Raw genomic sequence first — 14,580 nt, forward strand, 5'->3', positions numbered from 1 at the left:
AAAATGCAGTAGTAGAAATGGTGACGAAGACGCTGTGGAACCAGGTTGAGATGATACAAGTGATGATTTAATGATGAATAGTACACAAATAATCCAAAGGTCCTAAATCCAGGCAGTACAGAATGAATGGAAGGCTAAGGCTCAATACTCATATCAACTGGAAAAACAAGAGACAAGACAGATCTGACAAGCACTCGAAGAGAAACAAGGAACACATGTGGGATTAAATACAAAGGGAGACAATCAGGAGAATCAAGGGACAGCTGGGGACAATCAACGGGTGGACAGGACAACATGGAGACTCAATTAACTGAAAATGACACAAAAACTTAAATTAACACAGAGGAAAAAAACTAAACCTGACAGTTTCAAGTTGGGTCAAGCATTTAGGATCAAAAGTAGCATTAAATAGCTGTCAACTTGTTTCTGCAGGCGAGTAATGAATTGTGCTATTTTCAGTAATTAGTCTATGATAACGATGCTATCGCTAACAACAAACTAACCCATGTTCTTTCTATGAGGTTGGATCTGATAGTAAATTATTTATTTAGCTTCTGTAAACCCAAATTCATACTGGAGTTGTACATTAATGTTGAGTTGTTGGAGTGTGGCAACAGAAATAAATGGGCTGCATTTATTTTTGGCCCTCTATCTGCATGGACCTTACCAAGCACCACCCACAACCGACCTAGAAAATCTTACATGGCCGCAAGTCTCAGGCATGTTGTTCCGATGTAAACATGGCGTCTTTCAATTTCTCTGCAGTGTATTTCTGACTCAATTAGTGCATCATTTCAACCAGATTTTCACAATATATCAGCTACTACAATGGACAGAGGAACTAACAAGTTCCTGTCATCTTTTTTGGATGAGATTAAGGTGTTTGAGCCAAGCGATGCCTCCAACATTGTGCACATCACAGCAAAATGCTTTCGTTCAGTGAGGAAAACGGCAGATCCACACACCCTCTTCATCAATGTAGCTGTGGACAAGATCACTGATGCCTATTGTTCTCCCAAGGCTGGGCAAGTCAGGCATTCATCATTCTGTAGGCTACTTTTGAAATCAGTGGGTGATTCCTGTAGTTTGTTGGCAAATGTTTGACCGTGCCTAGGCCTGATACATTGTACTTGGTGCTAGAGTGGCTAACACCAGTAACAGTTTAGTCCAAAGCCCTTTCTGCTAAAATAAAATCTTTAATGTATATCAGATACAGTACACATTGCATAATGATCTGTTTAGCTAATGTAAGACTGTGTAGCAGCCAATGAAATGCCCTCTGGTAAGGTCCATTGGGTGACGTCGGTGCTACGTCATCTGAAACACAGCAACAGTATCTATTATAGAAAACGCGCTGCAGTCAGAGATTTTGAGGATAATAGGTAATCATGATCCAAGTAGTCAGTGGGTAATATGCAATCCCAGAACGTGTAGAGGGCGGAATACAATTGTTTTAGGAATTACTAGAATTTAGAATATAAGTGGGTAAATCTTATAATTAACCTTCATAGGCTACAGCATAACACACCTTAAATCTGAAAAAGAAAATGTTCATAAAGATTGATGGTTCTATGCAAGATCTTGTAATAAAGTTTTTTGATGGAGGGTAAATACTCATTTAAACAGATAAAATTCATAATATTATTTCTTCCTTTTCCAAAAGCTTTGGAAAAATTTTACTACATAGTTGCATTCTTTGGTTATTCCCATGACCTAAAGCAGAAAATATCCAACTGTCTGGAGCAATTAGCAGTTTAAATGTGTTGTCACACACACTTTCACAGCAGTGGAGCTTAAACTGCTGGAGTGAGAGGAAATTAAAAGGATTGGCCAGAGAGGGAGGAAAGACATTTGACCTATTGAGTCAGTTTTCAGCTTTGCATTCCAGAAAGCTTTTTACGTTCAACAGATCTGTGTGATTTCTAGCTCTCTCAATGTCCTGTGGCTTCTGACCTCCCGGAAGTAGAGTTTCCACATGTCCTTCATAATAACCACTTGACTTTGGATTGTGTTCAGTACTGATTCCATTAGACCTTCACTTCCTAAGGCTAAATTTACTCAGCCATCTCACAGTGAAGACCCACTGCTAAGCTTGGTTTTGCTCTATAATTACTGACCAACCTAATATTACAAAGTAGTACCTCTAAACATATTCCAAACCAAGGAACATTACTTTCTGTTTCCCAAAATATCAGCAAATAACTCACTACACGGGGCCATCGTTTCTACTCAAAAAGCTGTATGAAAAAAAAAAAAGTTGTTAGTTGTTGAATCCACAAACCAGTGCTGATCTTCCTTCACCTGTTTTACTTAGTTGTTTTTTTTTTTTTTTTTTTGGGGGGGGGGGGGGTTTCTGTGCAAACTTTTCATGTAAAGTAGCTTTATCCCTTTAGACATATTTGTGAATCTGAGAGCAAAACAAAGACTAAGGCAAGATTCCCAGATGGAAGATGCAGTGCCACAATAGTGGCCTGCAAACCACAGTGTCCATTGGGGAATATTCCATTGTAAAAGCACCAACGATATTCAAAGAAAAAGAAATCCCTTACTTGTGGTTGGTCTTTTAGGTTGCAGCCAGAAAAGGATAAGGGTGGATCACCACTGGGTTTTGTCTTGATGTGTTGTGGTTACCAGATTGCCAGTCTGCTACTTCAGTGCTTCCAATGCCTCTTTCTCCTTAGAGGGCAACAGGTTCATATGGATGGCTCAAAACAGACACACCCTCAGTGTGAAGGATTCTTCATCTGAAATATCTGATCAGACTTCAGGACAGAAGTGCCTGCTGCAAATCTTACTGAGGCTCGAAACTGGCAGCCTAGAATTAACTATAACTATTATATAGAATGGAAATGACACAGTGCTTTCTATGAAATGAAAGATCAAGAGTAACTATGGGAATGATCTCATGTCTTCTTTTCCTGAAACCGATCATGTAACCTTCGGCACAGAAAATATAACAAAAATGGTATAAATGCAGACTGAAAACGGTATTTGTGGTTCTAGTTTTATTTTCCTGGAGGAACTTTGACAAAGATTGATGAGGTGAGGTGTTTAATTATAAAAGAGCACATTCAGGCAGACTCGTAAAGTTTTTATGTATGTTGAAATTATCAATGAAACTATTGTTTTTTCTTTGTTTAAGTGCGTTTGAGTATAACTGACATTACATAATTACTAATTTACTGTTGATTATTAACTTTGGGGGTTATCAAACCACTAGAAAACAATAAGCCATTATCCTTAATTCATGGTATGTTTCTAGTAAACAGACATGCATTGACTGTTAAAGTTTAACAATAATCTAGTACTTTATCTTGGACGTTTGTTGGCTTTTTGTACTTTGCTTTACTTGGAATACAATGTAGTTAAGGTAAATTGTTCAGGGGACGGGTAGGATTAACCCTATCCTTAACCCTAACCCTAGCCCTCTATGGTTTGGGAGACAGGAAAAATGCACTCCAAACGCTTTATTTGGAGTTCATTTTGAGTCCAGTGATGTAAGGGGGCAGGACCTCACCAGCAATTACAGCCAAGTGAGAGGCCAACCCTATAAAGCCTCTTGTGTGAGTGAGGCTCTTTGGGTTAACGTTGTTGGTCCCCAGGCTGACACTCAACTGGAAGTCTGACGGTGACAGAGACACCCATAGAAAAGCTCTTCTAATGCCAGATCAAACTGAAATGCCCTCCAACATGCATCATACCTGGCCACTCCCTCATTCTTGTCAAAAAGGTTCTGCAGTTCCTTCACAAGGTAACGAAGCACCTTGTCCAGGTTCGAGATAAGGCAGTGTTGGAAACCCATGTCCCGAAAAGGGATAACCAACAGGTTCTCCAACAGCAATATGGTTAACGCCTGCCCACAGAAAAAGAACTTGGGATCAATCTCCCAGGGAATGTCGCCCTCGAATCTGCAGACTTGTTCGATCCGTACTCCAAGCTGGAGGACCAGCTTGTCCTTCAAATCCTCCATGTGGCCGATGTCCTGCCACACCCTGGACAACAGTGCTCACTGGAACTGACTGGATGCCTATATGGCAGTTGTATGTGGACATGTGGGGAGTCCACATACAACTGCACAAAGTTAAGCTAACTGTCAGCACCAAGGACATCCATGAGTGCTGGCTGCAAGCTGAGCGGTAAGTGATCCAGATCAGTTTGGTAATTGGTGGCCTTGTGGATCCCCAAGATGGAATAAATGGATCCACGAGGGCCTACCTTGTCCTGCATAGCATACCTGGAGATTAGGAGGTGGATGTCCAGGTCCCAGGCTGATATCTTTCACGCCGCGCGGACAGACAGACTGGTGACACCGTTTGGATCTGCCACGTCTGTCATATCCACAGGATCCTCATCCTTTTGGCTGAACATGGTCAAAAAGAGAACTGGCTTCAGGGGGTGGCTCTCACCATTATTCATGATAGCCTTGTGGACAAGGGAGAGGATAAAAACCAGGTTTCGCCAGAGAACATTAGTCAATATTTGCTTCTGCCTGGCCGGCTTCTCCCTTTGCTGCCATCAGCTCCTTTTTGGAACTCAAACAAAATGCAATTAAACATCTCACAAGCATAACTTCTTTGTGAGACGTGTGTCTGGGTCAGTCAAGGAGACTGGCGTGAATATTGGTGTCAGGTGGCAACCACCCTCCACATGTCCAATTGTGTAGCCACAACTGTGTCTTAGGGCAGTCAAATCCTGTGGGGTACACTGTGTCAGGTTCACATTCTTTTTCAGGACGTTATAACAATCCTGAAAAATGTGGACCTGACAATGTGGCAGATCTAAAAGTGCCATAGCACGTTTTAGCTCCACCACCAGGCCATCAGTATCGAACCTGAACGTGACGTCACGTTCAGGTTCGCCAACATAGGTGGAGTGAAAATGTCTGAAGGCATTTGATGTCAGCTCCCAGAAAGATTGACAACTTTGCATACTGTGACATGGCATGGCTAAGTGTTTGTGAGTTCAGGGAGCCAACCTCATGAATGACAGACTGGGTGACTTCCATGGTGTGCACAGCATGGTTGTCAAATGGCAGATGACACAAAGATAAGTTTCAAGTTACTTAAAATTCCAAAATACAAACTTATGTTAATTGCGCAATTACACAAACATAGTAATGTAACTAATGTAATGTCTTAAACAACAAAATGTTTAAGACATTAAACATGTGATATAACAAATTTATATTTACATGTCTCTATGTATCCCCTGTGCCTCCCCCATGTATTCAACATGTCCCCTATGTCCAACGAGTCCAGCTAACTTGCTCCGTGTGTCCAACGTCTCCAAAATGTGCAATATGCCCCCCGTGTCCAATGTGATACATGTGTTCAACGTGTGGTCTGTAAAGAAAAATTAAAACTGAAAATGTTTTACCACATTCATGAAAACTGCACTTTGATCAGTCCATTTTGAGAAAATAGGGCCACAGTTGTCAAAAGTTTTCAAGAACCGAACTTTGTCAGGATAATCGCTCAAGTTCTTGCATTTTAGATCCCAACATGTAAAGGGCAGTTATTTGCAATAACTCATAGGGAACTACATTTAGGGGGAAACTAACATTTGTAATAATGGTTCTCATAAATTTAGGGAGAAGATACTGATATAGTGGGTCCTGCTTTCGATGTAGGAGCTTAACAGCATTCAAAAAATTCAGTGCCATCCATCTGCTTTTTTAAATCAGGCCGTCAAGAAAGACTGGCTATATAGCTATTATTGGCATAAAATGAAATCAATTTTACTTGGCACCAAGTGGCAGCAGGTACAAAGACCTGGAAAATAGATTCTTGTGGGCTTCAGTTAGGTGCAGACTTTTTAATAGTATTTCAGACCAAAATGGATAACCTCGACTGGCTTTAAATTGATAGGGTCTAAGCTGTAATTGACAGCGAGGTCACATTTATGACCTAAGCAATTATCCCCTCAACCAAGTATTGGAATATTGGTTGTGACTGACAGCTTATTACACTGCGATCCAGTATGGAAACGATAAGTCTGGGTGGCTGTCTCTTGTGTCATGCCAAGAATCACAAATCATCTCTGGTGTAAGTAGCAAGGAAATTGACTTCATGTAAGCAGAACCAAATGTGTTTACTCAAAAACAAACACCGAAGAAAGCAGACTCTTCTGAAACATATGCTGCTCCACTGCCTGTCTTTATCAAACATCAAGAGTGTTTTGATTTCAGTGTCTAAATACAGTCTTTCAAATATTCCAAAGTTTCCCCGAATTATTCTTGCTCCATTTTGTTGTCTAGGTCTAAATATGCAGTCAGAATGACCAGATTTGTAGGTCTGCACATCAGATCATTGTTTTAGCTTCTTGTATCAACAAGTTTGTTCCTTTCAAATGTAAAAAAAAAAATCATAATTTGCAGTCCACATGTGGACTGAACTTAAAATATAACAATTTCAAAAACCTTAATGCAAAAACCAAACTTGGATAACTTAGCATGCAGTGATATATTTCAAGTCGAATCCTAGAGAAAATTAAAGCCCGGAAGTTTTAAATAAATTTTAAATTCAGGAATTTCAGCTTTCTCCCAAGTATCAATTGCTTTTAAAAGTCATTCTTTGATTACAGAGGTAAAAAAACAAAATACTGACTGAAAAAAACAGAAATTATCCAGCTTAACAAAGACGGCAAAAAAAAAAAAAAAAAACTATGCCCAAAATTATTCATACACCTGGAAAATTTAGATTGAAAATGTCATGATGTAAGAGTTTAAGAATGGACCAAAATGCAGACAGGAGCAGGGAGCATGGATCATATTAAACAATACTTTGGAGAAATAAAGACAAAAACTTATTAAAAAAAACCATGGGAGCACAGGGACTTGGAGCCAAACAAAAATCCAGAATCCAGAACAAAACACCTTCAGGAAAATCAGTGGAAGTATCCAGGATCAATGGGAATTAAGAGGAGGAACCAGCAAAGAGTATGAGCAAGAGAAGGGTTTAAATACCATCAAAATAAAAAACATCCATTTCAATGGATGTTTTCTCGTTCCAATTTTTAACATTTGTATGAAATGAATATTGCCGGAACAAAAGACCTGAGCTAATGAGCTAACAGGTTGCAGGTGTGAGGAGAGAGAGACAACATGGCACAGAGGGCGAGAGAGAGCATACGGGGCCTAGAAAATATATCTAATACCAAGGAATTAACTCAATCTAAGAAATATAATATAATAACAGAGAATTACTAGAGACAAGACTGAACAAAGAAAGAGACAAAAGAACAAAAAATAATAAATAAACCTCAAAACAACTCAGGATCCTAACAAAAAAATGTTTTTCATTTTACCAAGAAGTTTGTTTCTGAAAGGAAATAAGATTGGCATATAAATGTAAAACGTGCAATGTGCATCAGTAAAAAAAAAAAAAAAAGTATTTACATTTTATTTAAAAAATGGTGCACTGATGTTTATTATCTTCTCAATCAATGGAGAAAAAAATATGGAATTACAGCAATTAAAGCCTTAATACATTTGCAAAGCAGTTGTTTACATTTCCACTGGTATTTCACAGTTTGTCTTTGATAATAACTTGGAGCTTTCTTTCAATAATCTTTAGAAAAGATTATATCTACTTTAGGATTGATGGATTGTAAACAAAGGGACCCGAATACAACCCTCTTTTTTTCTTTTCTCGTGCACTTTTATTGACCTAAGACACGTAGTCTCTGTGTACCCATGCTGACACACCCTGACACCAAATTACCCTAAACTGCTATTTTTTTTTTTCATCTGAAATTCAACCTACAAAGAAATGATTGAAGGCGCAAAAGTCAGACTAAACACTCTGAAAGATCATTCAGAAGTCTCCAGAATAGCTCATAAAAGTCCTGCTTTGATTTTTTTTTAGCTGGCTATAAATGGAGCTCCTGTGGCTTTTGACAACTCCCCATCCTCCACCCATCCTCTGTTCCACTTTTGTCTTCTCCATAAATCAATATATGTTTGGGAGTGTGGGGCTGCTGATTGTTTTTACAGAGTGTAGATGTGTAATTTGGATAAATGGCATGTACAAACAGTTTGCTATGACGATGGTAAACAGTCTGGCTGGTTAGAAAGGGAGTGTGCCGATAGTCTCAAGGCATACAATCTGATATAATTGGTAGTGTAAAATCTGAGCATATTTGATTACTCTCCTGGAGGATAGGTGTGATGATAGGCTCGTAATAATTCCCCCTTTTTTGTTAAATCGCCTGGATCAAAGTTCCCATTTCTTGCCCCTGCCAGCCCATAATTGTGTTGCATATAATCATATATATTATATATAGGCTGCCAGAAGGGACTCCATCCATACAGGTATATTATTTGTGATTTTATACATAGGGTTGAAATGGTAAATTCTATTGAGTTTTTTTAAATCTTCCCGCGGTCTTATAGTGACGCTCAGGAGGAGTGTGGTGTGTTGGATAGCAGGGAAGTAGGAAGGGAGAGAAAAGGGGGCGGTGGGGAGTCAGCTCCCCAAACCACACACATAAGCACACCAACTCAGGATGACTGAGACCTCACACAGGATAAAAAGGGACCCTGACTCTTAAGACCACGTCTACATAGTGTATTAATGCTACAGCTGCATTCACAGCAGCCAAATATTGCTTTGATTTCAAATTGAAGGAATTTAATCCAACTGCTTGGTATGTCTGGCAAAGAACTTTCTCTTGCAGCGAGACAATAAGTATGCATCGAACTAAGGATTTTGTCATGTACAAACTTTAATAAATATGTTTGCTTCTTATAGTTTTCTTGCAGCAGTTGCTTTCCTCTTGACATTTTTCTATCCAGGGAATATTTGTGAAACACGATTGATGTTTATCATATTCTTCCCCCTGAGCCTTGGATGTTTGCAGCTGATACTGAGTTACCAAAATCCTCCAGGTTGATACTATACTAAATGCTCTCTTTCCCAGGCCTCTGTGGAGAGGTGGGCAGCCATGTTTTGGAAGGTCTTAGACACTGCTTTAAGATTGAAAAGGATTTTATTTAGGAAAAATGTTTTTTTTTTAGAGAAAAGGGAGCTTATTAGGCACTGCACATCTTTAGATGTGCCTTCATAGCCCTTTTTTTCTTCCTACCATTTTACAATTATACATTGCTTTGTGTTGGTCTGTTGCATAAAATCTCTATAAGATGCATAAATAGTTGTGGCACAATGAAAAAAACATATTATTCAGAATATTTCTGCAATTGTTGTCAATACAATAGATTTGTTCATTCTAAACAGAACAGGATGGGGAAGTAAATAACGGGCCAAGGCAACAATAATAAAACTGCAATAAAACAGTACTTACACTAAGTTTCGGTTCACAACAAAGTATGCAAATAATGTGTTCCATTAAAAGCTGAGACACACTCAATGAACAGGTGTTGGTCCAGCGGAACACGTCATACATTCTTCCTTTCTTTATTGTTTATTTGCATGGGGAGACATGAACATTATGAACAAAAGCAGAACACTATAACATTTATGGCCTTATCTAATTTGCAATGCATATCCCCAGATGGAGCTTTAACCACACAAAACAATTTAAAAAGACATAAAGCAACATAGCAAGATAATATCATAATAAAGTGAGGATGAAAAGAGCGTATGTTAAAGAGGTCTCCCACTGCCAATAATTTGACAGTACAAAGCTTGAGTTAAGTGTATAAAAAAACGTTTTACTTTACAGTTTTTCAATGGATGTTTTCTCGTTCCAGTTTTTAACATTTGTGTGAAATGAAGATTAATGATTTCAGAAATCTTATGGAGATGCACATGAGGCCAAAAAATACACAGCTGTACTGAATCTGTCCTCACTTCTTGTCTCTTTCTAGTATTTTTCCACTAACTCTAAATTGCACTGTGCCTGAACCCAGATATCCCCAACCTCCGCCCTCTTCCTAAAAACATAATTAGAGAAATTTACAGTGAGTTAGCCACGTAGTATCCTGTATATTCAATATACAAATAGTTGGGCCCCTTCAAGTGATGTGCTTGGGTTTAAAAGCTCTGGCTGCATTCCTCATTATTCCTCACAGGAAAGCTGATTTGGGCAAGACATTAAAGATAAGTTTCTGGAAGTTTAAACATTTCCAGAAGTTTGCAACTCACCTATGTAAAGTTAGCAAATAGTTTGATTTAGTTTACTAACAAATTGTCCATGTCATTAGTGAATTCTTATTATTTTTGACTGACATAAGTATTTTTTAGTGCAAAGTTCAGTTTTCTTCACAATTTTACCTTGTGGTTAAAGCTGCAGTATGTAACTTTTATAAAAAACACACTTTTAACATATTTATTCAAACTCTCACTATGTTGTGACAGTTTGGTATGAGAAATAAAGGATTTTTTAAAAAGAAATAAATAAATATTGAGTTCCTACTGCCTTCTCCCAATGCCATAGCTATAAACAACCAGAGCCACATTTTGTTGTTATTTTCTTTGATAGAAAAACACAAAGTGGTGCGTGGTTAGAGAGTGGAAAGAAAATATTTGGATTACAATTAAAAGTCTGAAGTGTGGCCTTTATTAATTGGATGTGATCTTGAAAGCACAATGCACCATGTTGGGATAATTTTCCCCACAGCAGGAAAATGGATTAGAAAATGGATGGAGCTAAACACTAGGCATTGCTGGAAGAAAACCTATTAGAGCTATTAAAAGTTTCAACACAATTAAAACTGGGGCAGAGGTTTTATTATCCAGCAGGACATCTAAACTACAGCTGAGCTACAATGTAATAATTTAGATGAAAGGGTATATAAATGTGTTAAAATACCCCTTCAAACATCCAGACTTAAATCTTATTCAGAAACTGTGGTAGTATTTTAATTGCAGCTACGGACTTAGAGACTTAAATCTGAATTCAGATTAGTGCTTAAAAAGTAAAATAAATTAAAACTAAGCATCATTAGAGGTAACTTAATGTACTTCTCCAATGTAACATTTCAACAAAATATGTTTGCAGATCAATGCGCAGTAGGATGATTAGGGTAGTATGTGCCACAGGCAATTTCTTCAGGTATCAGAGCTGATGCTACACTTTGTGTTTTTGTATTTATGGGTCATACCTTAAAAGTGTAACTGAAGCACCCCAAGTGCTCATTAAGAATTTGTTAAAAATAGGCAAAAATCTTGACAAATATTTCATATTTTTCTAAATGTTTTAGGTATTTCTTTGTTACATGCTCAGGAGACAGAAATGATAAATATAAACAGTATAGTTATTGACATATTTCTATTTACTTTAATGTATGTTATTCTGTTACTTTACTTTAAGCATGAAATATCAACAAGTTAAAGCATGCCTAAAACAACCTGCCTTTTAAGATTCAAATACAACATCTTTAAATTTTCTTGCCTTGGACTAAAATAAATCAAGCTTTCTTTATCCCTTCCTCTATTTGATAAAACCATTTATGTGGCATTTTTCTATCTCGGTCAGAGTGCAGGTTTTGCTACATTCCTGGTTACAATCAATGTCACCTTTCAGAGGGTATGAAGTTGAGCCAGTTCAGGGGAAATGATGGACACAAAAGGCTCTTTCAGCAGCAATAAGTCTCCCTCCCTAGTCTGACCCAAATCTCCCCTGCCTGCCCCCCTCATCATAGCTGGCTCATAGCAGCTACTCAGACATTCAGCCTTCATCTCGGCTTTACAAGGAGCAGAAACGTGCCTTTGGTCAGGCAGCCAGTAGCGCAGGGTGAAAACATGGCACCTAGAGGTGGGGACAACTCTCTAGAGGTTGTAGATGTTAAAATATAATGAGAATTGATAGAGATGTGAGACCTTAGATGTTTCATATCAGTGAAGCACTGGTTTGAATTTATTCAAACTGACTGTACATCACTATTTTGAAGCATGACGCCCTACCTCGTTTCACCCGCTATAGATTCCCCGTCTGCACTTTCTCAGTCTTTACATCTCTGACCTGCAAAGTTTTCTTTAGGTTACATGTACATGTTTACACACTCCCTCCAAGATACACTGAACTACATTCTTACCTATGTATATCATCACACCACACCCCAAAACACATAAGTACACCTCCCTTCAGAGCAAGCAGGTCTGATTGATTCTACATGTGACATGTCCAAACCTGAGAACAACCTGAAACAGGGATTACACCACGTAGGTCTGACCTGCAGAAAGGAACTTTGACCTCTCTGCAGGTCAAAGGTCTGAACATAAATCAATAGTGAAACTCTGATATTTAGTTTAGTGTGCTCCTTATTGTTGAAGTGAGAGTGAATATCACTGTAAGATCAAAAGAGCTGTCTAAGGTCCTCAGAAAGAACATGGTCGCAACTTCTGAGACCAGATAAACAATAAAAAAAAATCTTAAATGAGTTTAAGGCATAGAGATAGAAGTGTCAAGTAAATTCAGTACAATTCTGTTGTGTAATTTACAACAAACATTTGCCCTCTTATGTCTCTTCACATTTAATAAAATAGTAAATTCGACTGAATTATATAGATTGCAAGTTAGGTAGATGCATGTCAAATCAATGTTAGTTATTAATGAGGTCAATATCATGAGATGCCCAAGTAAACATTGTTCTGCAGACGTCTGCAGGATTAACAGGAAGGGCGGACCTGGTATGAGAAACTGGAACAAGTGCATAATCATTAAAATATAACAGTAGCAATCATTTTTAAACAGATTTTATTCAATCTTGACAATAACTTAAATATGTTGTCTTTCTGAGTTTCAAAATCCAGTCACTCACATCTCTCTGGAGAAAAGGCATTTTTATTTACAGAAAAGCAAATGCTTGACATTTTCAATAAAGAAAGAAAAAGCAGATGACAGTAAAATGTGAAAATTCCAACAGGTGAACTGGAATCTGCTGACTTGCTTGTTAGTGAAAATACTGAGAAAACTAAGATGGCCCTTTTCAAAGTTTCTTCAATAAAAGTCTTGAATAAGCTGCTTCAGTACAGAAAAAACAAATTAACATGCTATCCAGGAAATAAAGAAGTTGAGTAGCACCAGTAGTAAAAAGCTTCAAACTTTTTATGCCTGAAACACAATTACTCTAGTTAAATGTGCACATGCTTCAGCTGCTTGTTTGTGAAGATACCAGTGTGTATGACGGCTACCATGATGGTTAAATCAGTATTATAAACATAATGGTAACCTACAGTACACATAAATGCTGTCTGATTTAGATTTATTTTCAATATACTCTATGCCATTTATTTCAGTCACTTTTCTGTACCATTTTCACTCTGTTTGACAGAGATTCTTTGAAAAGAAAAAAAAATCATTCTTTCAAAGCGTTTGCTTTAAAAAAAGGGAATTGCATCGTGAAATGACCAAACACAAAAACAAACCAAAAAATAAAAAATAAAATACTAAAGCAAAAATAAAGCAAAAATAATTTATACTGGGCATTCAAGGAATGTTCAAGGATCAACAAAGGACACAGCGATGTAGCGAGTGCCATTAGTTGTGGGTAGACCTTCGTGGAGATGAGTCAGGCGTCCTGGGTGCATGAAGCTCCATCCTTTTCTTGGTGATTCTATGGAGCAGTTGTACCGATGGAAACGGCAGCCTCCACCCTAATTTGGGTGTAAACAGAGCAGATGAAAGCAGATTGTGTTTTTAAGAAGCATTTTGGAGCCCAAAGTACATCATTCAAGAACTTTCACCAAGTCCCTTTAATATACCCTTGCTAGACCACAGGTGTTTTCGTTTTAAACTCTTTTTCCAAGAAGGTGTTGTCCCACCATATCCAACATTTGAATGTCAATAGATGCTTTGCTCCAAAAAGAGTTTTATTTCTGTCTCACAAAAAAAATTCTTTGATTGATTTGCTGATATGAAATATATCGTTCAAGACAAAAATTTGCTTAAAAAATGATGGGCTTTCCAAAGGTGTTTTGGTTAAAATAACTTCTGCATCCATTGTGTTTCTGGCCAAAGAAAGGAAAAAAAGCCAACCTAATAGCAACATTAGAATAAACTGCTCCAGTCTAAAGGAACTAAAATGGCAGTCTGTGACTTATTTTCAAAATGCGTCTTACCTGAAAATCTGTATTCTTGTTGTTGAGAGCGATGTTGATGGTGAAGGTGGAGGAGTCGTGATGGGGCCTCAGGAAGGCTTGTCTGTGGGGTGTGTATTTAACTACGAAGTTCATCAATGCATATCCCTGCCATGATGGAACAGAATTACATTGTGTTACTTGCTAGTCAGAGGTTTGTACTAAGAAATTAATGCATTTGGAAAATCTGAATGACACACAAACAGGGGCCTGTCAACAACATCAGGATAAAAGTTTTGATAAAGTTACGTGTGCAAAACAATCCCTGGACAATGTCCTACGTTTAAGAGAAATGTGTTTCTGGCAGCAAAACAACACAGCCAGAAGGGTGGAGCTGTGTGTGGAAAGTGTTGCGTAGGGGTGCTCTGTGAAGCAAAAGTTCAGCTGGAGACTGCAGCTCCAGGGAGGAGCTTTGTGGAAATAGTTGGTGCTTTATGAGGGATTCAAGGTTTCCTCAAACATGAATGAAGGAATCAAAGCAACAGATCAGGTATGTTTTGATGAGGGTATTACATTAGAATCTGAAAGTAAATTTGACATA

At 38.0% G+C, this 14,580-nt stretch overlaps 1 protein-coding gene across 2 annotated transcripts in view; it reads right to left on the minus strand.

Annotated features, from left to right (window-relative positions):
• Positions 1 to 12,640: 12,640 nt before the first annotated feature.
• Positions 12,641 to 14,580, minus strand: part of plod2 (procollagen-lysine, 2-oxoglutarate 5-dioxygenase 2) — a 31,671-nt gene continuing 29,731 nt past the window's right edge. For both annotated transcript variants that reach the window (XM_044105367.1, XM_044105366.1), the window contains 2 exons: positions 14,022 to 14,147; positions 12,641 to 13,556 (listed from right to left, as the gene is read on the minus strand). In XM_044105367.1, the coding sequence (XP_043961302.1) occupies positions 13,401 to 13,556; positions 14,022 to 14,147 (282 nt within the window). In that variant the 3' untranslated portion in view covers positions 12,641 to 13,400. The remainder of the gene's footprint in view (positions 13,557 to 14,021; positions 14,148 to 14,580) is intronic.

The sequence above is a fragment of the Gambusia affinis genome, linkage group LG21, assembly GCF_019740435.1.
Source record: "Gambusia affinis linkage group LG21, SWU_Gaff_1.0, whole genome shotgun sequence".
Lineage (NCBI taxonomy): Eukaryota > Metazoa > Chordata > Actinopteri > Cyprinodontiformes > Poeciliidae > Gambusia > Gambusia affinis.